Consider the following 25,792-nt stretch of genomic DNA (forward strand, 5'->3'; position numbering starts at 1 on the left):
ACTGCTCCACTTCCCGGCAAAGGCCGCCAGACCCGGCGGCGCTGGCACAACAGGCACCCGAGCGCCGGCCCCGCAGGGCCTCACCTCCCCTTCCCCCGCCCCGACGAGCGGCCCTAAAGGTGAAGTTATGCTAGGGTGGGGAACGTAACAAACGAGAGCCCATGGATTTAAAGCACGCTGTCGAGCAGTGGGATGAGCTCCTTACAGGTGGACCACCACACAGCTTTTACATGTCACAGCCTCCAGTGTTATTCCGAAGCCCTAGAAGTCAGAAATGTTTTCTTCTCTTTATGATTTTTACTGAGAGGCCTGGAATAAACCTCAGCCTTTGGAACCCTCCAGCATGGCTCTTCTCTGTATTTGGAAAAAATGTAGTCCTTTGTGCATCTGTCTTTTAGGACACTTGGCAAATATTAATTAGCTCAGCCTCTGACTGTGCCTGTAAAGTAGGTAAATGGCTGTTACTTTCCTTTTTCTTTGCTGTACCTTATTGTGGTTACAGAGAGTAAATAATTGTCCAAACAGGCAGCAGGGTAACTGAAAACAGTGTCCAGCTTCCTGGCTTTCTTTCGTAAAGTATAAAACCAAAGGCTCTTCTCATTGCAAAGAAAACAAGTTACCGCTGTGATAAACACGTAAATGTATTGGCTTTCACAAATCCTAGGTGTTGCTATGTGATTATAACTGTATGAGTTTGCAAAGCTCGCTAAAGACACAAGATTAGACAGCAAGTTGAAAATGGCCAGAACTCTGGAGCAAAATGGAGTCACATAGCAAAAGAGTTTGTAAAGGTAAAAGGGGGGTGGGGGTGGAGCTTGATATAAGAAAAGCTAGTGCCTGGAAAACATAGGGTTAAAGTACTTTTAGCCTAACTTAGGTCGAAGTTAAAGAACAATGTTGTGTTGTAAGTCTGGAATTTAGTGGCCCCACTAAACATGGGTAAATTATTTCACACCATCCTTCTACTTATCAGTTAGTTAAGAGACAGTGCCTCCCAAACATCTGCTAGCTTGGGATACTCGTTGTCTGCCCATCCTGCAATAAATTTCACAGGAAGGTCACACTGTTCTAAATCTTTGCCAGCTATCAGCAAAATTACAGATATGGCTGGTTTCAGCATGTTCTGTGATTACTGTGGTACCCAGTTGTGCCAAAGGTGTAAAGTACACCGTGAGGAAGACTGCTTACTTCATCTTGAAGACCCCTACTCACATGAGGAAGACTGTTCACTTCATCCTTGAGATGCCTGCCCACAGTCACTGGAGAGCAGTGTGCGGACACCAAGAGGAGGAGACTTACGATAATCAGTTCCTGGAGGTAGTTATAATATTCCCTGCCTATATGCGGGAATTATGAATATGTATATGACTAATGCAATAGTGAAAGTATATAAACCTGTAACAAATGCTAATCAGTGCATCTCTGGCTACGGTCACCCGCCCAGGGCTGTTACTTTTTTTTTATTGACTTTGTCCTGCAATAAAACCCTCAGTCTCGATTAGAAGAGTGAGCTTGTATTTCACACTGTTTTGAGAAAGATGACTCCAAATCAGTGTGTCTCTTGTTTGAAAAGTGAGAGGACTCTGCCTAATGTGTGAAGCATAGAGTAATAGTCACTTTATTATGTTTATGAAACAAATACATATTTGCACTCACTAGCCTGGAAGATTAATTGGAAAACACTAATATTTTCTAAGAAGTTAGCACTAATATTGTCTAAGAAGTTACACATTTCAGATAACACCCAAGGGTGCTCATTGCTTCCAGCATTCGTTCGTAAACTGAGCCTCTCCTTCTGGTTGTAAATTGTATTTTAAGATGCAGAGAGAGTTAGAGATTATACCAATCCAGATATCTGCAGTGAAATCACTTAGTATGTCTGTGTTACTGATAGGTCTTGTTAATGCTGCACAGAGACTGATCTGCTGGGAGCGGATCAGTGGCGTACATTTTCTGCTGGTTGTCATGACAACCATAAATCCATGCAGCTGTACCGAGTGTGTTAATCTGTGTAGTTTAATCCAGTTTCCAGATTAGGTCATCAATATTGAGCTCTTAGGTAACCACTGGTTTAAATGCTGCTCTCCATTCTCTTCTCTTAAAATAGTGCCTGGAGTCCAACCCGTGCGCCTACAAGGAAGATGCATTGCAACATTTAGGAAAGACAGAGCCACAGAGCAATTTATTGCTGTAATAGCAGTGTATAACTTGGCTCAGTGTCCCAAGCCTGGTATTTTTCAGGTGTTTACAGTAAGCCATTGTTCTTAGTCTAAATTATTATGTTATTTATGTTTTAGAGATTGTATCAGCAGTATTAGGCCTCTTTAGCCCCTCATTAAGATAATGTGATTACAGTGAGTGCTGATAGTATCATGGCTTTTAAAGCTTTTGTTGCAAAATGAGAAAATACTTAACCTGGAAGGAGGTTAGAAGACATGAGTATTCCCTGCAAGGTGGTTGGAGCATGCGTGAAAACTCAAATGACATTGAACAGTTTGGGAGAACTCCTTGTGTGAATTGATCCTCAGCTATAAATCCCTCTTTAATTATTTTGCAGTTACTACATTATCACTTACACAGTTTTCCCTCTAGATTGCAGTGTTTGTGAAAGCTTTCATGAAGTCAAGGTAACCGTGATCATGTGTGAGAGATGGCCTGTTTGAAATGCTGCACTTGGGTAAAATGACGGCCCCCACGCCCTCCTATGTAATGCTGTTTTCTGTACAGCACAGGTGAAAGAATGGGATTTTCTGAATCCTGGAGGGAGTGATTGTGTGGTGGTTGTGTTGTGTGCCCTGCTAGGCCACCGTGAATTGAGTTAATTCTGGGCTGAGACTGACAGCATGAAACTGTGCTACTAGTTACAGAGGGAGGATCCTCCAGTGCTTCTAATTCTTTGTTTTATTTTCCTATACAACAGAGTTGCATAACTTGTTTTTTTTTCTTACTGGTTACAGGTTCCACAGAATCCTCATTTAGAATCTTGGTTTTGCTGAAGTCAAGTTGAAGAGCCTCTGTCATGCCCAAGTCCGCTCTGATACTCAGAAGATGCAAAAATTACACTGTAGGATTGAGCCTGGGGTTCTGGTCTTGAAGTTCCACTTCTCTGGCCAAGCATGCCATAATTGCAGTGAAGGACAGCTGATCACTTTCCAGCATTGATAAATGTAACACTGAAAATGAGTAGTGAGTGTTTAAATCCCAGTGGCTCGTTTTCATGTGCATTTAGTAGAGAAGTCTTGCTTTTCCAAATGCAGTGAAACAAATGCAGGAATGAATGTCAGGAAAGTTTACATGCTTGCTGACTCAGCCTGGTGATAAACCATAGAGGTCCTCTCCCCCCTCACTTTCTCTTCCCTGGGGTGTCATGCTGCAGCTTGTACTGGCGTCCTTGGGCTGCTCTCCCCACTGTAAGTGATTACCTCTATTCCAACTTGAGTTGCAGAGGGAAGAGGAAGGTGGGAAGCAGTGAGACTGTGCAATCTTTTTTTCTTAAATTCTAGTTTCTAGATCTACTAATTTACTGTATCTTAGGTTTTTCTTTCTAAGACTGGGAAAGGAGAAAACAGTTTTGAGAAGTAGTTTTAATCCTTGGGTGGTAGCTTTGAAATGAATTTCTGATGTGTCTTACTAGAGAGTAATTTTGGGAGTAAAAGTGAAAATAGTATTTTAAGGGTTCTAAAGGTCTGGAAGGTATAGATGTTGATTTGTGAACACAATGCCTTCGTATTTTTCATGTTAGTAACTTCTCATTGATGTTACCTTCATAAAGGCCATCATTATGAAGAAAACTTGCCCCTTGTGTCATAGTCTGTAGCATGTTTATGCTATGTGGGTGCATCGCACAGCTGCACCACTGCACTAAACCCAAACACTGCAAAACTTTGCGCCTGTATGTATTGTTTGTATGCTTGGAAGGAACTAAATTCATTGCAGGTTTCCTTTATGTGTGCTGCTGCAGAGAGAAGGCGGCTGCGCTCTTTGTCCTTAAGGACTTGTATTTATCACTGGAGCTGCATTTCTGCAGGTGTCTAGAGGCTGAGGGTCACGTGGAGGGCTCCCCTGAGGATGGGGACATTCGTGACATCTTGAAAAATGCTCAGATTCCAGCAGGATCAGGTATAAAAACACATCAAAGGAAAGCATTTCAGCAGTAGTGCTAATGCAAAGTGTCAGCTCCTTTGCAGGGTTTCGATGAATGATTTTTATCTTAATTGAAGTGTAATCAGCTCCATTTGGTGGAGATTTCTCTTGACAGCAGCTCAATTGTTATTAACATGGACAACTTCTTGCATCAGTAATGAAGATTTTTATTGAAGTATTTTATTTCAGAGCCTTCTTGCTTAGGCTTCCTTGGTTTGTTGGGTTTGTTTCATTGTTTTTTTTAATCCCTTATGGTTTTTTCTGTCCCAGACCCATTTTCGCTTCTTGATGCAACTTGAAACAGCTGGTATCCTGCTAAGTAGAACAAAAAGATGTACATTTCCTTCCAGAATCAAGTGCTGGAGCATCAGTACAAGCTGGGTTTGGCCTTTTTCCCAGATGTGGATTATATTATCCTCTTTTCTGTTCTTGGTCTCTGGTGACCCAGGATTTGATGACCTCCCAAGGACATGTTTGGCAGAACAATGAAAGCTTGGAGTTAATGGATACCAAGAAGCTAGCCTTACAGTTCACATGAAAATGTAAGCAAAATGTATTGAGTATATATAAAAACATAGACTGGAGTTGCCAAAATTTTTTGTATTGAATGGTCAGACCAAGCTCATTGTGTAACTGAGGCTTAATTCTTGTTAATTGTCACATTACTTCATTTGGGGATCTTGCATAGAGCTATTCCCATATTCCTGATACTGAGGAGATATTTCTTTACTTTTCCTCACATGAGGGGGTGATAGTCAGGTACGTAAACTTTATGTATAAATTGCTATATAGGTCTGAATCACAGTGGGTGAATTCCCCTCCTCCCACCTCTCTAGAAACTTACCTTAATGGTGTTGACAAGGCAGGCCTGTAGGACAGTTGAGCAGTGACAGCATTCTCCTGCGTGGTGAAAGACTGTGTCTGAAACCCTCCTGCAGAGTTCAGGATAGGGATTCAAATACAGCACCAAAGTCTGAATAGGTGCTCCTGTCATGAGTCTACTTCATGCTAACTCTTTTGACCTTGGTTCTGTTTGTTTCATTTTATTTAAAAACATAAAAGTTGGTTTGATCCACATGTGGAATAACTTCACGTTCTTTAAGGAAACTTAATTGTCTTTGTCAGCTCCATGTAACCGGCTTATGAAGCAATACAGGACATTTACAAAATGAGAAACTGCCTTTGCACGTTGACTCTTATGCCATTCACATGGAAAAGATATTGGTGTCAGTGAAACTTAAAAGTAGAGCCAGTGCATCACAAACAAGACGAATGTGGTTCCCTTAACAGATGTGTTGTTTCAGAAATTGTTTCAATCAGAGAAAAGCCTTGGCAGTTTCCTTGTTTTCCTCTTCATTATTTTTCCTCTGTTCAGTCTGATCTGAGAACTTATTAGTAATAAAGCATTTACATGGCTGGTTGAATAAAATAAATGATTTTGGGTATACTGTGTTGCACTGGGCTGACCACAGTGATAGCAATGTTTAATTCGAAAGTACTGCAGCTGTTGGCTCCACACCAGCTGCGAGTGAGTGAGAAAAGCTGTTGCCACAGACCTGCACTCCATGCTTTGCTTTCATCAGGCAAGTGAGGAACAAGCACTGATGGTCTGTGAGGGGTGAAAAGCCAGTGTTAACAGTAGTGGGTGCCTCGGTGGTCATCAGAGCCAGTGTGGGAAGAGTAATTCCAGCAACCCCCAGTTCTCCAGCAGTTACTGGTTTTTCTTGGATATTGCATGTGTGAGTCTGTGGTGGCTATCAGCCTACAGATAGTGTCTGTGTGGTAGGTGTATTTTAAGATTTGGTTGAATTTGGGATCAGAAGGGTGTGAAAGGAAAAAAGTTGACCAAGAACCCTTGAGATCACACACTTGCATCTGATGCTGTTTTGTTTCAGTGGTTCTGTCGAAGGACCATGTGTTACTCTGGCATGTGTGTGCATACAGTGAGAGAGCCCTTCCTCTATTTTATGTTGCTGTTCAGGTCACCTTAGAGATAAGTGTAACTGTCTGTGAGTGTAAGGAGAAATGCTGAGAAAAGTTTTAAAAACAGAGCTAGTTTTGGAGAATGCACTTAAGCAAATGTGTGCTCTGAAGTCTTGCAGACTCAGCAGTGATCTTGGTATTGTGACTGGTGGTCTACAAAAAATGGTGCTACAGTAAAGCTTGGTTTCTGACTGCACAAAAATGAGAATCAGTGCCTTGTTCATATCAGAGTCTTTCCACCAGGGACATGAATTTCACCTGGTAGGTACTTAGATCACAACCAGTTGCAGTACGGTTACACAGAAATTTTAACTTTCAGAAATACTTTGTGAAGACTTCCTAAATTTGGCAGTTTTAGCACTGGAACTTAAGCTTTTGTTTGTGTTCTCTGCCAGTCCTTCCAAAGGGAATTACAACATAGTGTATGCAAAGGATTTCAATGCTGTGAACAGGTGTCATCTCCCAAGGCCTTCTGAATGTTAAAGCTCATTTGGACTCTGATTCTGTTTGTGTTTATGGGCAAGTTTTACATCTGCTACTATAATTTTCATATATGTAAACCATTCTGCTAATAGAGGGATTGACAAATGTGTTTTGGTATAGATGGTATATGGAGATGCTCAAAAGATGTCTGTGTTTTATCTCAATCTTGGAGTTCAAATACTAGGTTATCTGGTGAAACTGTTTGAGGAAGGTTGAAAAATGCCTGTGTTTTACATTTCCTGGAATTGGTATGTCATAAAATAGAATAAAAGTTCTAGGTTGCTCTGCAATAATGATCGAAAGAAAATTTTGTTAGAAATGGAATTCTCATATAGGCTGAAGGAAGAGAACTCAGCTTCATCAGGCCATAGTAGAAGTCCCAGTATAAATGTTTTTAATCTGCTTCAATAGTATTATGGAAAATCCTGTCTTACATTCAGAGTTGTAATGCAAGAAATTCAGAATTAGCAAATATATTGCCAGTACTTCTTTACATGATGAGAAATTCCATCTTGGTAATAAAATGGAACAGGTGAACAGATGCCATCTTCAGCAGGAATGAGACTCCATCATTTGGATCACAGTCATCAAGTTGGCAGCTTCAGTCCTCAGCAGTCTTTCAATTCCCAGAGCATGTGAAACTTTGTGGTCAGCTGTGCGTCAACTTGGGCATACACTAACAACTCCTTAAAGCCGTTGGCTGAACGTGTTTACTTGTTCAAAGTGAACTCTGCATTTGCTTGTTATAATGGAAAAATATGAGAGACACCTTAAAGGAGTATCATCATCTGAGGTAAAAAGCAGGAGCTGTGACATTGCCTAGAATGAACAATAGGTTAGTTAGTGTGCATACCTGGTTTTATGTTCATGAACAAGAAGAGAGCAGAGTGTAGTAGGAGAGGATCTAGGATACGCTAGTCAGTGAATGAAATGCTAGAATCATTATATTGTCTATTTAAAAATGGATTGCTGTGTCAGAACTTTAGTCTAATAAACACTTCTGCATGTCTCTATACCCAAGTATATTTCTGGATTCTAATCTGAAATTCTCCTGCAGATTTCTTTATGGAGGAAATTGAGGGAAGGTGAGGAACTGGAATGTCTTACCTATAGGCTTTTGCATGAACCTGGGATTTCAGATAATTTGATGTGAATGGCGATACTGAAAATAAAGATACCACATAACTGTCTGCATCAAGGGAGTGGATTGTTTCAGGAAAGATTATAGCTTAGTGATGTGAAATTGGTTTATGATCTGCTTCTCTGTATTTGGCTTTTTTCTTCACGAGTGAACCTACGCTTCCTGAAACCATGGAATGTTAACCTATGTAAAACCATAGAGTTAGACCTATTCTTCATTTCCATTTTTGCAAGTTTGTCAAAATCTGGTCCCCAAACGTGAACACTGAATGTGTTACTTTGTTAAAATTAGTATCAGCTGTCATAGTTGAGATGCTGTGTGGTCTTCTGTGTGTTAAACTTTTGTACAGCAGTTCAAATGCCGCATGGTACTCATTTAGCAGTTCCCAAAATCTTTGGAACAACAGTCCCTTTTTCAGTGAATTTAGAAAAAGTAAATAGAAAGAACACTGACTGGTTTCCTAATGCTGCTGGGTACTCAGATTTGCACTGTTTTTTCTAATGGAACACGGTTTATGTAAGTTTTCCATTTGACAACGACAACAACAACAACAATAATAATAATAATAATAATAATAATAAATAATCATCATCTGTGTTCCAGAACAGATACTCAACAAATCTCAGTAAGATTATCTAATGAAATTAAATACTAGCCAAATTTGTTAACATTAATATTCATTCAATCCAAGAAAGCTGATGTGAAAAGCAGAATGATTTTAGTGATTTAGGATGTAGCATTTTTTTAGCATAACCCTGACTGTCACTGGATGAGTAGCAAGCTGTACATTCCTCATACCTGTGGCGTGCTGGTCTTCTGCACTCTCCCAGCCAGAGAAGTATTGTTCTGTGCCTGTCCTCAAAGCCTGCAAGCACTCCCTGTCCTCATACCCTGGCTTCCCTGCTGATCCTTATAGCAGGACAAGGCAGTTGCCTAAATGTATTGGGATACAGGCTCCCTGGCGCATGCTGCTGTATTTGGATATTTGGTTTGAGTTTGGTTTGAGAGACGATATTATGAACCTTTCAGGGATCCAAAACCAGACAAGTAAAAAAAACACACCAACCAACCAACCAGCCAAAAAAACCCCAAAAAAACCCAACAAACCAAAACAAAAAAGAAAAGAGAAAAGGAAAGAAAAGGAAAGGAAAAACTAGGAAAGGAGGAGAGGGAAGGGAAAAGGGAAGGAAAATGGAAGGGAAGGGGAAAGGAAAGGAAAAGAAAGGGAAAAAAGAGAAAAAAGTTATGTTAGGATGCATGTCAAAGCATTTACCTGCAATACTGAAAACAATAAGGGTGTAAAAGGAGAAAATCTAGAGTTGTGCTCCGTCTTGTTTGGGTTAATATCTCTCACTTAGCATCCTTAATGTGCACCACAGCAGCTGAAACTGAGAACAGTTCAGTTTGCAGTTGTCTTTCTTGAATATTGCTTGCTGCCGTTACACAGCTTCTCTAGGTCCCAGTTTCAAAAATACCTTTCCCAATTTCACTTCTGTTCTCACTCTAGTGGGATTCTTTAATGGGCAACAGACTGCAGAGATTCTGATATGCAGAGATTAGTAATTTATGACCTGCAGGATGTCAAATAAGATCCGGCTGCTTCCTTCTAAGCTTCTTGCCAAGTCTTGAAGATTTACTGTGCATTAAGCAGTTTCCAGAGGTTATTTGAAGATTCAGCAATTCTGGCAAGCTTGTGCTTATTCCCCTGCATGGCCCTGTGCCTGCAAAGGTCAAGGAGGACATATGTATTGCAGACCTGGTAGCAGGCCATTGCCTGATGCAGAGGTTTCTCTGTATGTGGTGTGTAAATACAGGTTCAGAGGCGGCAATCCATATGAGGAGCAGGTGGGTGGTCTGCATGGTGAGAGGACCATGTTGTTTGAGAATGCAGCATGCTTATATATTGCTAGAGAAATATGGCTGGGACTGTTTTCCATTTCAGTGTTATTTTCTGGTGGATTATAGAGATTTCCAATCCAATTGTTAGATAAAAAGTGCAATTACTTGTCTTTGTATCTAAAATTTTTCTCTAAATGTTCTAAAAGTTCTCAGTGCTGCATTCACTTTGGGACATTTAAAATTGGTAAGGACAAAGACGTTGCAATGACATTTTCAGGGGATAGTTCTTCAGTGATTGTAATATCAAGTCTTTATGGAATTGTTGTTTCTCCATGGCTCCTGACACTTTCATGTGAGTCTTGTCAGTTTCCATCGATGCCTTCTTTTAGTCAGGTTCAGTAACATAATTACTGTAGTGTGGTGGCCTGTTAATGCCAGTTCAGGGTAAATCTCGTATGTCTCAGACATTCTGGAAATGCCAGGCAGTATATAAAGTACATTTCAAAGTGCAGTGCAGGATTTATATCTTTCCAAATACCTCACTGGAAAATAATAGCAACTGCTTATCTTCTGCCTGGATCCACTTAAAATGTACCTTATGAATACTTAACCTTTCACGACTCAGTACTTTTGAGAAGTGCAAATAAATTGATGCAGCTAAACCTGATCACTTTGTAAGAAATAACCTGACTTATTTGTATTTGCTGGGGCCCATGCAATAAGTGCAAAAATAGTGAAATGAAAACTGTGACAGGCAATATAAAACAGAATTTCTGTTTTCCTTTGTATGGAAACACATTTTATGTTTCTTATATCTGCAAATACCAGCAGGGTGTTTTTATTACAGGCCATCTGCTTAGCAGTGCGTAAATATACAGTCATTTTCTTGAAATAAGTAAAGATTGATTTCTGCAGTGATTTCAGTGGGACTCAAAGTATAGCTTACTTCTTACTTCTTGTACTTGCTTTTTCCAGATAGCTGAATTTCTTTTCACTGAAAACCTATGAGTCAAATTCATTTTTAGTGAAGTAACTGAATTAGATGTAAATTTTGTCATGCTATATAAAAGTATAATATATCTTTTGCCTCACAATATGTGTTTAATGGAAGTTGGTTTTACCTTGGCAGAACAATTCCGTGCCAATTGACCAATTTATGTTATATCCCAGAGAAGGAAACAAAAGAGATTGGCCAGGTTGAAGTTTTGAGAAGGTAAATCTGATTTCAGAACGCAGTCAGACTTCAAATTAATCCCTCCCATGTAGTTCAAAGGCCTGGGAAATCAATGGCCTCTGCTAATAAATTACTTTTTTGTCTTTGCTTTTAATTCAAGTTTCTGCACAATTCAAAGCCTAATTATTCTCTCTCCGGTTGTTTCATCATGCAATGCTGCAAAAGGATGAAAGGGATATTTTTTCCCCACCTCATTTCAGTTTCTACTTCACAGGTCTTAATCTATTATCTTAGTATAGTTTGTGGTATTTTGATTATAGTGCATTTATTTTCTTTTCAATATACTCCATAGTCTGCAGGCTGTGCATATGATGTTAGACTCCACCAGCTGGGCTGTACCCAATTCCTGTTGGCATCAGCTCAGCTAGGACTGGGGGTTACATCTCAGAACTGAGTGCTCTGTGCAGCCTCTCGTGCTTGATGCTCTTGTCCAAGAGCTAATTCCAGCCCATCAGCAAGTAATAACACTAGGGGAGGTGGAAAGGCGAGTCTGCTGCACGCTGATGCCAGTATCACACAAACTTCCTGTCAGTAGCCCTGCTGGATTCCTTTGAACTGCTGCTGTCGTGTAGATATGGGTACAGGTATTGCTGACAGATGAAATGTGCTTATTAAGCTGGCCCAGCCTTACGGTCCACCTGCTAGGTGGTCTCCCTGGACACAGTGACTGTTAGAAATCATGGTGAGATCTTTTAGTAGTGGATCACAAATGAGGGCACACCTGTTGGGTTTTTCCTGTTTCTTTGTGCTCTTGGTGAGAAGGAAGTGTGACTAAATGAACGTGGGAGCTTGCTTGGATATATGAACTTCCAGCATGTGATCTGTGCTAAGTGGTGCTGTCCATGCTCCTGCCCATCACCAGTCCAAGGCTCTCGTAAGGTCCTTGAGTGAGGGCTCAGGTTCCATCAGGGAAATACCCATGTTTCTCTTTAGGCGTCCATCCCAGAATGAATGTGGGATCCACACAAAATATAAGGATTTCAGTCTTTCTAATGAGTCTGGGGGGGGGCTTGACCAAGCATCCACCTGTATTCTGCTCCAGTATGCAGGACTCAGGTCTGTTAAACTTCTGAGTAGGTTTCAAAGTGCAATGTCTTCTCCTCTTAGTTACAGTTGAGGAATAAGTTGTGGGCTAGAGTTAGTGTGGTCCAAGTTAGGATTTTTCTGATTGGCTATGTTTTTTTCCTTTTTACACCAGGTTTTCTTTTTTTCTTGGTTTGGGGCATCAGCATGCAGAATAGGCCTTTTGTTGTAGTGAAGGTGTCAATACAATAAACCATTTGTTACCACCTTCTGCTTCCCCTCTTGGTGCTGTGGCCATCAGGTGGGCTTTTGCATGGAAGCCATTGAAAGTGTTCGTGTTCTGTTTCACCAAGTAATGTGCAGCAGGAAAAATAACAGATACCATGATCTTGAATATTATTTTCTTTGTTAGACTTCTCTTTCATTTTGTCATCTTGAAGATAGCCTTGCATCTCTGGTTTGTATAAGATGTGCATAAAGGACAGCAGAGTGCTTTGGCTTGACTAGTTAATATACTGGCACAGCTTGCCAAGAGTGGCTGTGTATTTGGCTGGGCAATATAAATACTGTTTTATATTGCCTTGGCCTTGGCTGCCTGTTTTAATACTCTGTATGCAGACAGACAGTGTTGGTTCTTAGACAAGGATATTTATAAGGTTAAGAATGGTGTTGATCATGTCTATTCCATCAAACAGTAACAGGTGAACTGAATTCTATGCCGACAGTAGTAATTCTGGGATGTACTGAAATGGGTGGTATGTGGGCCTGGGCAGAGAAAGGAAGTTGGTTTTGGAGGCTCTCCACCGTCAATGCACTGTGTTTCCTCCTACCTGAGCTGGGAACGCACAGATCTGTGTCAGCCTGTAACTGCAGTATGTTTTGAATCTTGTTTTTTAATAATTCATATGAAGCTTTGGGGTGCTCATTTTACACAGTCACTGTGTTTTCTGTCATTCACAGAAATAACACTGAGTGTGATTCTTACTCAAATCCAAAAAATCTGGTCAGGGGAAACCTTGAACAAATACTGATTTCTTTTGTCCACAGCTGCCATGCATTGAACCAGTAGTACTTGAGCAGAGATACAATAGTGCAGCCATTTGGACATTCCCTGTGTTTGTGAACATGGTGTGTGGATGTACGGGAAATCTTTCGTGTCATGTTGGTCTGTGGTACAGGTCTTGTGGACTTTTCTGCTGTGCTCTCATCTTTTTCATAAAAGGTATGTCTTCTAAACATAAGAATGTACTAGGTTGTTGATATTTTCCTGCAATAAGTGAACTTTTCAAGGCTATGGTTAAAAAAAGGTTCAATGTTTTTCTTATGGATGACATAAAAAATAAGTGCCTGCTATGTCAAATTCAGTTTGGTTCCACGGTTGACTCCCGGTGTGTAAAGTGTTCTAAGCAGGAGACAAGCTGTTATTCAGGGTAAGTAAGTCAAACAAATCAAGCTAATCCCTTACCCTAGGGAAATACCTCCAAAATCCTACTGTTCTCAGGCTAGACAGCAGAGGGGCTGAAAAGGGAACTCTAATGATGTATTGCAATATCAAGTGGCATCCTCATTAAAAAAAAAACCTTGTCACTCTGAGTATTTGAGTGGTAGGAGACCATCCACTGTGATTTCTTTGACATTCACTGGAATAGGAGCTGCAGCAGTTCAAGCAAAGATGAATGGGTTTTGGTGTCTCTGAAAGACAGGCTTAACAAAAGACCAATTTGCAAACCACAGTGCTCAAAGCCCTGGTATAGCTGCTTTTATGTTTCCACATATGCTGCGGTCTTAAAACCAGGTGAATTTTCTATACATGCCAAGATGGGATTTTAGGAACTGAAGTCTGTGTATCCAGTGATCTCTTTTTTGGCATGATCCTTTTTCCTTTCATTCTAAATGTACTTGGAGCAGTGATGCAGGGTTTTAACTGAGTCTGCAGCTGAAGCCTGAGGGTATTCAGCACTTTTTAGAATAGGTCCAGAATGTCAGTACCTGGAAATATTTGGAAAACAGTTAAACAAGAGCAGCACAGTTCTTAAAGGAATTATACATCTACTCACTGTTTTGTGTTGCCTTTTTGTTGTGGGTTGTTTGGGGGGGGGGGGTTGGTTTTCTTGGTTTGTGGTTGGTTTGGGGGAGGGGGGCTGTGTTTTTTTGTTTGGGTGGGTTTTCTGGTGGTTTTTTTTGTTTTGTTTTGGTGTTTTTTTTGCTTGTCTATTTTGTTTTTTTAAGTAATAAATAAATAATTTATTAATAAGTCACTAATAGATTCTGATGAGGTTTTTCAGGTCACAGCCAGCCATATTGCAGAAAAATTAAATGATTGTCCCTCACTGTCTTTGGATGATTTCCGATTTCCTTGTTTCTCCCTTCTCCCTTAGAATTATTTTCTTCCACAGTCAGTGCCCTTTTCTATGGTATCAGGGTGGATTTTACTCATTTAGATTACAGGAAGGAACATAGGCTATAAATAGATGGTATATATTCTGCTAACACCAGGAATACTGAAATAGCTTATCTTAAAAGACAGCCTTTCTGTACAGCCAGTTAACTGCAAAGCTCCTGGTTATTTTTGCAGAGGATGATCTTTAGCTGAGTGACTGCTAATGCTGAATAGGCTTGATTCGTAAGACTCAGCAATCAGGAGCATCCTGGTTTGGTTTGTTGTTATTTGTTATTAGTAGTTTTGTGTTGCTCCTTCTGCAAGAGCAGAATTGTCCATACCTGCCACTCTGGAGTGCTCAGGCTGTAGCCATAAGCTACAGCAATTCTTTGGTAAGATGACAAGGATGTCGCTTCCTGCCCAAATATACTTAATTAAATAATGGTTTGTAGCTTGTACGTGGCACCACTGACATTGCTTGTGAATTTTTCCAAGCATTTCATATGGACAACCTGATCTGCTGTGATTTTGCCTCAAGATAAAGCAGCAGAATGGGAGCAGAGTTTGGCCTTTCTAATCTCTGAATCACTGTGTTGGTGTACAGCAGACAAATGTCTGTCAAAAGATCTGCAAGGTGGAGGGGCATCCACTGTGGAAATTCTCAAATACAGTTGAGTTTCATATTGCAAGTTTTTTGTTACCTAAAATACTGTTAAATTGTGATGTGCAACAGGTTAAAACAGAAAACAGCCATGGGCCAGGATTAAGGCAATCCTGAAAAAAAATTGTCCTTTCCCTGAAGGAGAACAAGTAGAGAATGTAAGGTGTGGGTTTAGATGGGATTTTGGTTTGCTTGGGGAGGAGGTGTCCTTCCACACAGATTTTTCATCTTTGGTATCAAATAATAAAGTTAGAGGGAACATTTAGTGCTAAGTGAGACTGGTTTGATGGGAGAATGCTGAAGACTTTCTTCAGTTGCCACCCAGTCTCTCTGCTACTAACAGTTTCAGGATTTAGCCAATAGTTGTTGCACACATACAGCATCTGTTGAGTGTTTAACTCTATCTATACTCAGAGAATAACATATGATTATTTATTATTATTTTATGCTTTTTTTTCCCCTGTCAACTGTGAAAATGGCTCTTTTCTTCGAACAGGACTAAACCAGAAAAAGTAATGAGAGGTCAAAGGAGTCATAGAACAAGTGCATTCTCCTCCATTGCAGCTATGAACTGGTCAGATGTAAGTTTGCAGCCACACAGTAAGAAGCATCCCTGTCTCAGAGCAGTGACAGGGAAGTGGGGAGACCCTTCTGTCCTGAGGGCCTTTCCCCAGGCAGAGCTGTAGGCAACTTGGCCACAGCACGAAGAGGTGATGTGGCTATCAAAAACACTTGTATGAGTCTTGGAGCAAGGAGAAGCTTCCTGGAGGCTGTGTCTGTCACCTTTGCCTTTCTGTAGAAGCAGCAGTTGCTTCTGTACCACCCCAGTTCCCGTATAATGAAATCAGTACCACTTGCCTTTTCTTTGCCCTTATGTGGTGCCTTTGGCCTCTGCTCCCCTTGGTCACTCAGATCAGGGTTTAGAGAGCAGCTCCTCCTGGCTGTGTCACATGACCCCTTTCAGTGTGGCACCTTAGGTGACTGTCTACCTTTCCTAAGCTCCGGGCACTGAGTTACTGGTCTGATTCCCTCCCCCTCAATCTGATACAGGAACCGCAGTGAGGTGTCTCCTGCATTCACCAGTGCTGCAGGCTGAGAGCAGGGAAGGTGAGCATTGCCATAACCTGCGCTGCCTTTGTGTCTAGCTCACCACCCTCAGGCACATGGCCGTATGAACTGCAGTTGCTAATCAACTCCTGTTTTTTAAGGTTAAGGAAGAAAGGTAAAGAAGAAAAAAATGGTGTACTGCTTTAAAGGTAAGTGAATGCTTGTGTATATAGAATAAGGACTTCATTTGTGCTGCCAAACAGAGTTAAAGTGGTGAAATGGTGTGTGATGTACTGTCATTTAGTGAAGGGCTGTTATGTAAAGATTTAAATGACTTTTTTTCATCTGTCTGCTTAGGAGGAACACGCATCTGGCAAAATTTTGAGAAGGCTCAAGGCGTTAAAGAAAGCTCATCTAAATAAAGGAGGGTTAATGTGACATTGCAGTTACTTAATCCTGTATTGTCCTGCCATGTGACTGCAGGGATACTGAGGTGCAGCGTTTCTTTTGCCTGGTGCACAGATTATGCTTTTCCTGTCATCTCTCAGGGTCAGTTGCTTTGTTAAACCTGCAATGGGAAGGAAACAAAGGGGCAGCAAACTTTTTACGGCAAGGTTTCAAGGCACAGTGACATTTCCAAGGCACGCTAACAAGCTCACGGCTGAAGAATGAATCAAAGGCAAACCCTGTGCTCAGCTTTTGGACTGGTACCAGACTCAAGGAGAACTATTCTGTTAAAGTCAGCTATTCAAAATGAACTGGAAACATCTGGATTTATTCAGAGCAGTTTATCAGCTATTTGTTTGACTTCTATCAAGTTAGTTTTCAGAGCAACAAGCTAAAGCCTGAAATTTGTGTCAAATGTCTTGCATGTGTCAAATGTACTGCATAGTAGCAGCAACTTGCTGCTTTCTTGCAGCAAGTTTACAGTTTTAATTGCAAAGCCTCATTTATCTTGTAGATTAAGATACTGATGTATTAAATCCATTAGTGAAAGAGGGATGTAAACAGCTTTCAGTTTTATGTTTGATTTCAGACAGAACTGCAATATGTTGATGTGCCAGATTTGTTTCTGAAGTGATTCCAAACTAATCCTTGGACTGTCAGTAAGCTGCTTTTTTTACTAAGTTTGTCACAGTGTTCATTATGTGCAGGACTGCATATTCATACAGAATTATTTAATTTAAACTCCTTATTGGAACATCTCGTTTAAATGGGGAAGTGACTACCCTGTAGACTATGACAACAGGATATATGAATGGAGGAAGTCTTGGAAAACGTTACTATTCCAGGTGGCATCGTGAGGACAGTGGAGAAGAAGATGGGCATCCGGAGTGCTATGGAGGAGAGGAAGAGGGCAGGGAACACAGACTGACCCCATTTGAGAAACTAATGCATGACATGTCCCAGAATGAAAAAGTGGTGAAAGAATTAACCCTGGGAAAGAGAATTGGCTTCTATCGAGTCAGAGGAGAAATAGGAAGTGGCAGTTTCTCACAAGTGAAGATTGGAATTCATTCCCTAGTCAAAGGTAGGCACTGGTGTGTGGGTCACCTGTGTTCTGATGCCGTTGTTCTGAATGCATACAAATGGCCTTCTTTGGAAAGAAAGATGCTGTCTGAACCTTGTGTTTCTTGTTTTGTTGTTGTTGAGTGCATCTGAAGTACAGTCACAGGTAAATGCTTGCATTTGGATCAGCTTTTCAAGAAACCATAAGCATTTTCTCTAGATGGCAACTATTAAACAAAAATTTATCTCTGTAGTTCTTGGACTTGACACATCTCATACCATGCCTCAAACACTCCATGCTTCAAAGCATGGTGTTGTGTTTACCCTCCTACAACTTGTCCTGCCCATCTGCCCTCCTCCCTGCCCCAGCTCATGGACTGCAGGGCTGTACGTGGTGCCCCCTCAAGGGCAGCCTGGGTAGGGGTGCTCCTGCCCACTGACAGGGTTAGCCAGGCTGCCTTTGTTTTATTGCCACCTTAACTAGTATGGACAAAGCCTTTATTTGGTCACAGTAAGCTTGGTGACAAATGTTATGTCTGCTTTGCTGGCTCATGTGCGGGTGGATCAATCCTGTAAAAAGCTGGAACAGGGCTATAGGTGTAGGCTGAGCAGGGGCAGGGAAATGAGCTCTGGTACAGCCAACCCAAGGTTTGTATTGAATTATCAATGAATTTTTTAGTACAGAGAAGCATCCTATATACTGCTTCTAAGAAGAACATGAAAGGCAAGGTAACTTCAGGAGACACCTCAGTTATTAGGTATAACTAAGAACTTATCCTCATCTCTCCTGTTTCTCTTCTGCTTCTGCCTCTCTGACAATAACAGAAACTGTTCTTGTTTTCCCTCAGGAATGACTGGTTTTCCCCGTATCTCTGTCTTCTACTATCTTTTTTCTCATAGACTTTCCTTCCCTCCATCAGGAAAGAGAATGAGATATACCCCAAAGCCTTCATGCGCTGTTTGTTACCTGTTGCTGTTTTCTCTAGCCACCTCTTTCAGCCCTCACTGCAGAGGTGTGAAAGCTCACATTCATCCCTCCTGTGCAGCAGTTGCTGCACTGGGAATTAAAGTGGGGAACTGATCGTATTTATTTTTTCCAGATCTAAGCCTGCTTTAACAGGGTGAACATTTTTGGTTTTGCTTGTTTCAGAAAAGCATCTATGTTCTGCTTGGCCCACAGCGAGTTATTTCCTCTTCTGTGACTGTTTCTTTTTCTTCCAGAGAAAACTGTGTTTACTGTTGGAGGAAATGCTCCTTTTGTACTGAGAACAGGAGGAATGCTAATGAAAGGAAGTTATAAATTTGATCTGGGTGGATCTTTTACCTGTTAAATTTAGTTAGGAGACAGGATGCTTTAACAGTTAAATAGAGCTGATTGACTGAAAAAAATTGAACTTCAATGAATACAGTAAGTTTGGATAAACTAATACCAAAATAAAATGAGTAATTTTTAAAAAGTTCTTTTTCAACAGAAATCTCTCAAATTATGTTTTCTTATGTTTGCTAGTAGCTTTTTTTTTGTTAAAATGTTCACTGGTCAAGGACTTAATTTTTTGATACTGAGTTTGTAACTGTCATGAGGAAGGAAGGATTCAAGACAAACATCTTCTGACTCTGTCTGTCCTCCTAACATACACTATGTGGATAGGAGAATAGGAACAACCACACGTGTGCATACACATGTGCACATGCATGCACACACACAACCCCACCACCCACAAAGAGGAGTCTGTTTTTGCCAGTGGATGCACACCATTGTGTTGTTAATGAAGTGATGTTCCTGCACAGTGCTAATGAGTACATTTTTTTTTATTATTATACAAACACAAAGGCTTTGTTATTAATGCTTTTTGAGTCCCTGTGATAGGGGAAGGAGTATGTGTGGGGGCCTGTTCAGCTCTTCAGTTACTGTCATAGTGTTAAGTTCTAAGCATGGTCTTTTCTCTTTCCATGTTACCATATATGAAAAAAGGAAACAATTCTGTTCTTTACTAAGATGAGCTTTTGTAACAGTTACATGTGTGTGCTGTTCTGTATCCCTTGTGGTCTCTTGCGGCTGGGTAATGGGAAGAAGTTTTCTAAAAGGAGAAACGAAAAAACTGCAGTATCATACTGGTTGAAGGGATAAAGAACCTTGTTTCTCTCACAAGGGCTGTCTTGGTTGCTTAGAGGGTACAGGAAAATCTTCAGTGCTATGATGTGCATTCAGTTATTCAGAAGCATTGCCCATTTTATTAACCTGAATTTTGGCAGAGTTTTTCTCCAGAGACCTGAAGAGTTGCTTGTAAGGACTGTTAGGTTATGAAGCTCTGTGAGACCTTCATTTTACATACCTTCCAGCTGACGAATGTAGGGTGAAAGCACAGCTGAATAGATGCAATTAAGAGCATCCAAAATTTACAGCTAGTAAAAACCCAATCTAATGTGAACCATCCATTGCAAAGGCAGTTACGTCCAGGTATCTAGTTTCCTTAATTTTTTTTCTTGCTGCCCAAGCAATTTTAACTTGGTTCTGTTTGTGTTGTTTCCTTTTTGCCATCATAGCACACACCACTTCTTCCTGAAGTGATTTCTCATAATATTTCAGCTAGCTCTTTTCAAACCTCAGCATATACTGCATATAGTCAATTAAAATCTCTTGCCACTCATTATTTTGGTAAATATGCGTGCTGCTAAAAATGCCCTTCTGTTCAGCATTGCTGCCATGCAAGGGTAATTTGGGGTTTGTAGACCAACGGGTTTTTTTGAAGCAGCAGGAATGAGTTTAAAAAAAGAAAAGGAGGGTGTTGGGGTTTTTACACTTTTGGAAGGGCTGGTTTTCTTTTTTCTTTGCATATCATGCATATACAATTGCAGTGATGCAGATTTAAAGGAGCTCAGTCCTTGTGTGTCAACAGCATCAGGCCCTCCTGGTTTAGATGTTTTATTTCCTTCTTTTTTATTCCACCTCCTTTCTCTTTTAAAGCTTTGAAAGAAAACTTACCAGGAGGAGTAGTACATTCCAGAGAAAGGAAAGGGAAGGAATTTAACCTAAAATATTGTATTTTTTTAAAGCCTAAATGCCTCCAACTTCTATAGATTGAGATGTAATGATGCAATTGCATACTTAAGATTATAAGAACTGTTATCCTTGTAGTGTCTCAGCATTTAGTTGTGCAAGTGTTATCTAAGGATGGATGCCCTTTCCTCTTGGTTTAGGTGATCAATATGCTACCACTGTGACAAGGGTTTTAGTCTTTCCCCCTAGGTCATCAGTCAGAGCTCTGCCAGGATCAGTGTCATGTGTGGTTACCGTTCAATAGCTGCATTTCCTCCCAGTTTGCCACCAGCACCACGCAGGAGTATGTACCTGGTTTCCTAAGGGCCTCACTAGAAAGCGTGAAGCAGGTCAGAGAGAAGCAGCATGGGGAAGACTGCCGAGTCTCAGCGCAAGGCTACCTGCTGACAATAGGCTTATCAAGGGACAACTCAGCACCTTTCACAAGAATCACATTTGCTTGGAAAGCTGCACGTTAGTAGGGAGATCAATTTATACACGTATGTTACTATGAAAGGTAAATATCCCAAACATGGAGTTTTCTTGATCTGTACAGATATATATGCATATGTATCCTTAACACTTCCTTTAGATAGCGATGAAATACTAAATTTGAGTTAAATAACTTTATAATATTTAATAAAAAATATTCTGAATGCTTTTATACCAGAACACACGTACAAATGTGAAAGTCCTCTAACTCTTACAGCAGAAGTAAACAATACTTTTTTTTTGTTCATTTACTGCTATGTACTAGATACTAAGGTGAAGTGGGTGTTTTCCTGAAAGATTTTATGGAAGTGATTAATTGTTAAGATATCTGTGAATGTTTAATTAAGATATTCTTGGGGAAAAACCTTCTTCCCCGGAATAAACAGTTGTTTTTATTGCCATGATCCAATTTAATTTAGCTTTCCTGACAAGTTATACAAAGCCACTGTAAACCTATTTTAAACAGGCTAATCCTTCACATACCAGATGCATTCAGTAGAAAAAAGCCATAACCTACCAGTTAAAACAGAAACATGAGGGCAATTGCAATTGACCTTTTCATTCTGCTCTGAGCTACCCTGATGATATGGTGCAGCAGCAAACTCTATCTGATTTGTGGCCCTTGGCTTCACTGTAGCTAGGCTACAGAAACATGTAGAACTTAACAGCAGCTTCGTATTACCAGGACAGCATAAAATAGCTAGATTTGCTGTCTTACAGGATCTCTGGAACTTATGCTACCTCACTGTGTTCTTTCTCTTCCTCAAAATCTGTGTGTGAAGTGAATTCATGGCCTACTGTGGCATACAGACATAAAAATGTACTTTTCCTGTATTCTGTACACTACCAAGAACTACTCATACATGAACCTGTTGGAAAAACTGACACAGCTATCCTGAGAAAGACAAAGCTCTACAACACTGATTTTGGTAACGGAGAATTCAGGAAGGGGGATACAGGATAAAGAATGAGGGAAGAGTTCTGTAAGTCGCACCAACTTAAAAACACCTCTCCATGATTAACCTGCAGGTTATTGCCAGAGACCCAAAATTTCACCCAAGTTTGTCTGTCTGCTCTGAAACAAAGCACCTAAATTTGACACCTCCATTAGTCTGGAACTACCAGGCTCAGGCCTGGCTCATCTCAAGAGCTAACAACAAAGGAGAAAGCGTGGACCTTCTCTACCAGCATTAGACACCAAAAGCAGATGATGCAACTGTGGCCGTCAGTCACACATTAGCCTGACAGCAGTGGAGCATACTAAAGCAGCAGATGATTTGATCACCCCTTGCAATACACTGCCAGAGTTCAGCTACCTCAGCAGTGGGTAGGATGACATAGACAAGGGCATGGGTGTGTGTGAAAGTCCGCAAGGCTTAGTAGGCCTCTGTAGCTTAGTTTATACTGATCAGAGGTGGAATTTTGTTGCACTTCTATAACCAAGGTTTGTTGTGAGTAGATGGAATTAACATCTGTGCCTGTTGCATTAACAACATGGAAGATCATTCTTATTTTCAGAGAAAGTCGCAATAAAGATTTTGGACAAGACAAAGCTAGACCGGAAGACTCAACGTTTGCTGTCTCGTGAGATATCGAGCATGGAAAAACTTCACCATCCAAATATCATCAGACTGTATGAAGTTGTGGAGACACTCTCAAAACTGCACTTGGTGATGGAGTATGCAGGAGGTGGGGAGCTCTTCACTAAAATCAGTACAGAAGGCAAGCTGCTAGAAATGGAGTGTAAAATAATCTTCTCCCAGATTGTGTCTGCTGTGGAGCACATGGTAAGTTATCTTCTACAGATTTGTTGCCTGTCACTACAGTAGCAGATTTTGTGGATGTATTTTTTGGTTTTCAACTAATAGGTTTACTCTTACCAAGATTTCAGGCCTGTGTTTCTGAAGAGCAAACAGCCACAGAAATGATGTCTTAAAGGTATCAGAGAGCTTTCACATGCACCTCCAGTGACTGCTCTCTGTTGACAGCTTTAGGGAGGAGTCTGACCTGGGATTCACCTGGTGGGTGGAACCATCCCTTTAGCAGCAGTATTCTATTCTGTTGTCTGCTTTAAGTTAGTGCAGGGGCCAGCTAACACATCTTCATTTCCTCCCTCCAGCTATTTCAAAACAGGATCAGTGGCTCTTCTGCTAGATGTGTTCCATAGAAGAGGCTGTCAGGTGTTGCAAACGTCTAGCTTGCTTATTAATGAATGTGGGAGACTGGCACTTAAGATACTTGATTCCCACTCTGAAATTAACACCCAGCAAGTCACTCCCCCTTGCCTAGTCTTCAGTATCTGGGTTTAGTATGATGCTATTTATGTAGAGCCCAAAGCATCTTGTAAAGGCATAATAGAAGCAATAAACTACTTAAGTACCATCTCCTCTGAACTTTGTGTAGTAACTATAGCTACTCGAAACAACAGCATAAACCACGGGAAAACTTTTCTGAGGGACTGAGAAATAAAAGTGGTGTGCATTAAAACTTGCCTCAGGGTGCCCCCCAGTGGCGTGTAGGCTGCCACATAATAGCCTCAGGTAAAGTCAAAAGCAAGGGTGTTCCCCAGTCAGGCTTCTAGAAACTGCAGTACAAGCTGTTCATGTGTAAAGAGTCTGCATTTTTTACATATTCTGACAAAATTATAAAATCTCCTGTAAATGCTGGATTAGCTCCAACACCTTTTCCATAGGATAGGTACTCTGCAGCTACTGGAACTTATATTTTAAGATGACGTCTATTTGTTGGCATTAAGCCCAGACCTACCTACCTAGCTGGCCAACCTCTTCACTTGTACACAGAGACTTCTACAGAACATTTTAGTTTTGCTAAGCCACAAAATCCAGGCTACTTAAATCCCATCTCAGTGCTGCCAGTCCACAGTGAGGATGGAAGATCTCTGCCATCGATAGCAGTTTAAAAAACTTAGGATGCTGAAGGTTTTCCTTATTTTGCCCTCAGACACTGCACTTTGTTACTTCCAAAGGTGGGGGAGAGTGCTCAGACACATCAGTTGTTCTTGCGGGTTCAAACATGAAGCTAAACCTTTGCTTAATCAAGACAGGTATATATCAGCATTAAGCAGAGAAAATTCAGTTTGAGTCCTTGGCTACTTCTGGCATTTCCAAGGGAAATGAAGTACAAGTTACAGTGTATGTATTTACTTTAGATTCTAAAACTAGAAGATGCCACTGAACTTGGTGTCATTTGGTTATTTCTTGCAACAAGAAATACCACAAGGCACAAGTGCATGGTCCTTCTGCCACCACCAGTTCCTTACAGGACGTTAGATCATGTAACAGAACTGTAGTGTCCTTACTTTATCTGTGATTACAGTCACTTGGTAAACACTTTCACTTTGTAAGTCCAGAAGCTTGCAATATATACAAAATTTCAATTATTTTTGTTAGTTGCATTGTTATAGAAAGACAGTAATTGCTAAAGCAAGGGCTCTGAACCCTGAAAAAAAATTACAGATTTTGCACATGAAAATACCTGGTCTTTTAGGATTAGCCATGATACCAGAGATCTGCTTCATGAAAATACTTGATACCAGTTAACAAGTTGAGAAAGCTATCATTAAAAACCCAGCATCCTTCTTCCCATCTTTTCTACCTACCCGATTGGTTTTGTATCAGTAGAGATTTTTCTTTAAATACTTTAACTTTTCAATTTGAGAACTTTCCCATGAACAAGCTAATACCAAATCTTCCTCCTGTTATGCAGCATGAGAACAATATCATTCACCGGGACCTAAAAGCAGAAAATGTCTTCTACACAAGTAACACCTGTGTTAAGGTGGGAGACTTTGGATTCAGCACAGTAAGTAAAAGAGATGAAACTTTAAATACTTTTTGTGGCTCTCCTCCTTATGCTGCCCCTGAACTCTTCCGAGATGAAAACTATGTTGGCATTTATGTAGACATCTGGGCACTGGGAATCCTGTTATACTTCATGACAACGGGTATTATGCCATTTCGGGCAGATACAGTGGCCAAACTGAAAAAGTGCATTCTTGAAGGGACATACAGTTTGCCTTCCTGCCTCTCAGAAACTTGCCAGAAACTGATAAAAGGAGTCCTTCAACCAGTACCAACCAAACGATACTCCGTCAAACTTATCATGGACAGTGAATGGATGCAAGGGATACAGTATCCCAAACCTTTACAGCCCTTTAAACTGGATCCGAGGTACTTATCAGACATCAGTGCACTCAAAGAGGAAGATATCGAAGTAAAAAACATTCTTGAAGATCTGGGAATCACAGAAGAGCACATTCAAAACAACCAGGGAAGAGATGCACGCAGCTCAGTAACAGGGGTCTACAGAATTGTTCTGCACAAAGTTCAGAAGAAAAGGGCACTCGAATGTGTTCCTATCATGTCCCATCCAGACCCCAAAGAACAAGACCTGAGGGGTGGAATCCATTCTTACAGCAGGATGAAGAACACATCCAAGCTGTGTTCTATTTTATAAACTGCACTGCAGGCTTTATAATTGGCATATTTAACAAAGTGTTTTATTAACAAGTTCTGGCATTACATTTTTTTTGTAACTTTTGAATAAACCAAGAATGCCTCATCTCTGCATTTCTTCACTCACAGTGAAGTGCTCAAATACAGAGCTCTCACTCATTTGTTTGCCCCCTGCTCCAGGGACTTGGTATACCCAGTACAAGAACCCCAGCAAGTGGAACAGGTAAGAGATCATTAGTTGAAGTGACCTTTTAGTAAAGGTCAAACAGTACTACACTTAACATACTACAGGCACGTTAGAGCTAAGATCTTGAAAAGTTGTGCCTCAGCTTGACCACTACAAAC

At 40.7% G+C, this 25,792-nt stretch overlaps 1 protein-coding gene and 1 long non-coding RNA gene across 2 annotated transcripts; both read left to right on the forward strand.

Moving 5' to 3' along the window:
• Positions 1 to 1,593: 1,593 nt before the first annotated feature.
• LOC133211628 (uncharacterized) lies at positions 1,594 to 3,183 on the forward strand. Its single transcript, XR_009725247.1, has 2 exons — positions 1,594 to 2,250; positions 2,958 to 3,183. It is a non-coding gene; the product is annotated as an uncharacterized LOC133211628 (long non-coding RNA).
• A 12,286-nt stretch (positions 3,184 to 15,469) lies between these two features.
• On the forward strand, positions 15,470 to 25,546 carry NIM1K (NIM1 serine/threonine protein kinase). The gene is made up of 4 exons (XM_061352173.1): positions 15,470 to 16,143; positions 16,292 to 17,465; positions 22,491 to 22,759; positions 24,699 to 25,546. Exons 2-4 carry the CDS (start codon positions 17,174 to 17,176, stop codon positions 25,446 to 25,448), a joined length of 1,311 nt encoding a protein of 436 aa, XP_061208157.1. The 5' UTR covers positions 15,470 to 16,143; positions 16,292 to 17,173; the 3' UTR covers positions 25,449 to 25,546.
• The last annotated feature ends 246 nt before the right edge of the window (positions 25,547 to 25,792 follow it).

This window comes from Neopsephotus bourkii, unplaced genomic scaffold, assembly GCF_033783945.1.
Source record: "Neopsephotus bourkii isolate Nb327-2 ecotype Australia unplaced genomic scaffold, CSIRO-AGI_Nbou_v1 NB_631, whole genome shotgun sequence".
In the NCBI taxonomy this organism is placed as follows: domain Eukaryota; kingdom Metazoa; phylum Chordata; class Aves; order Psittaciformes; family Psittacidae; genus Neopsephotus; species Neopsephotus bourkii.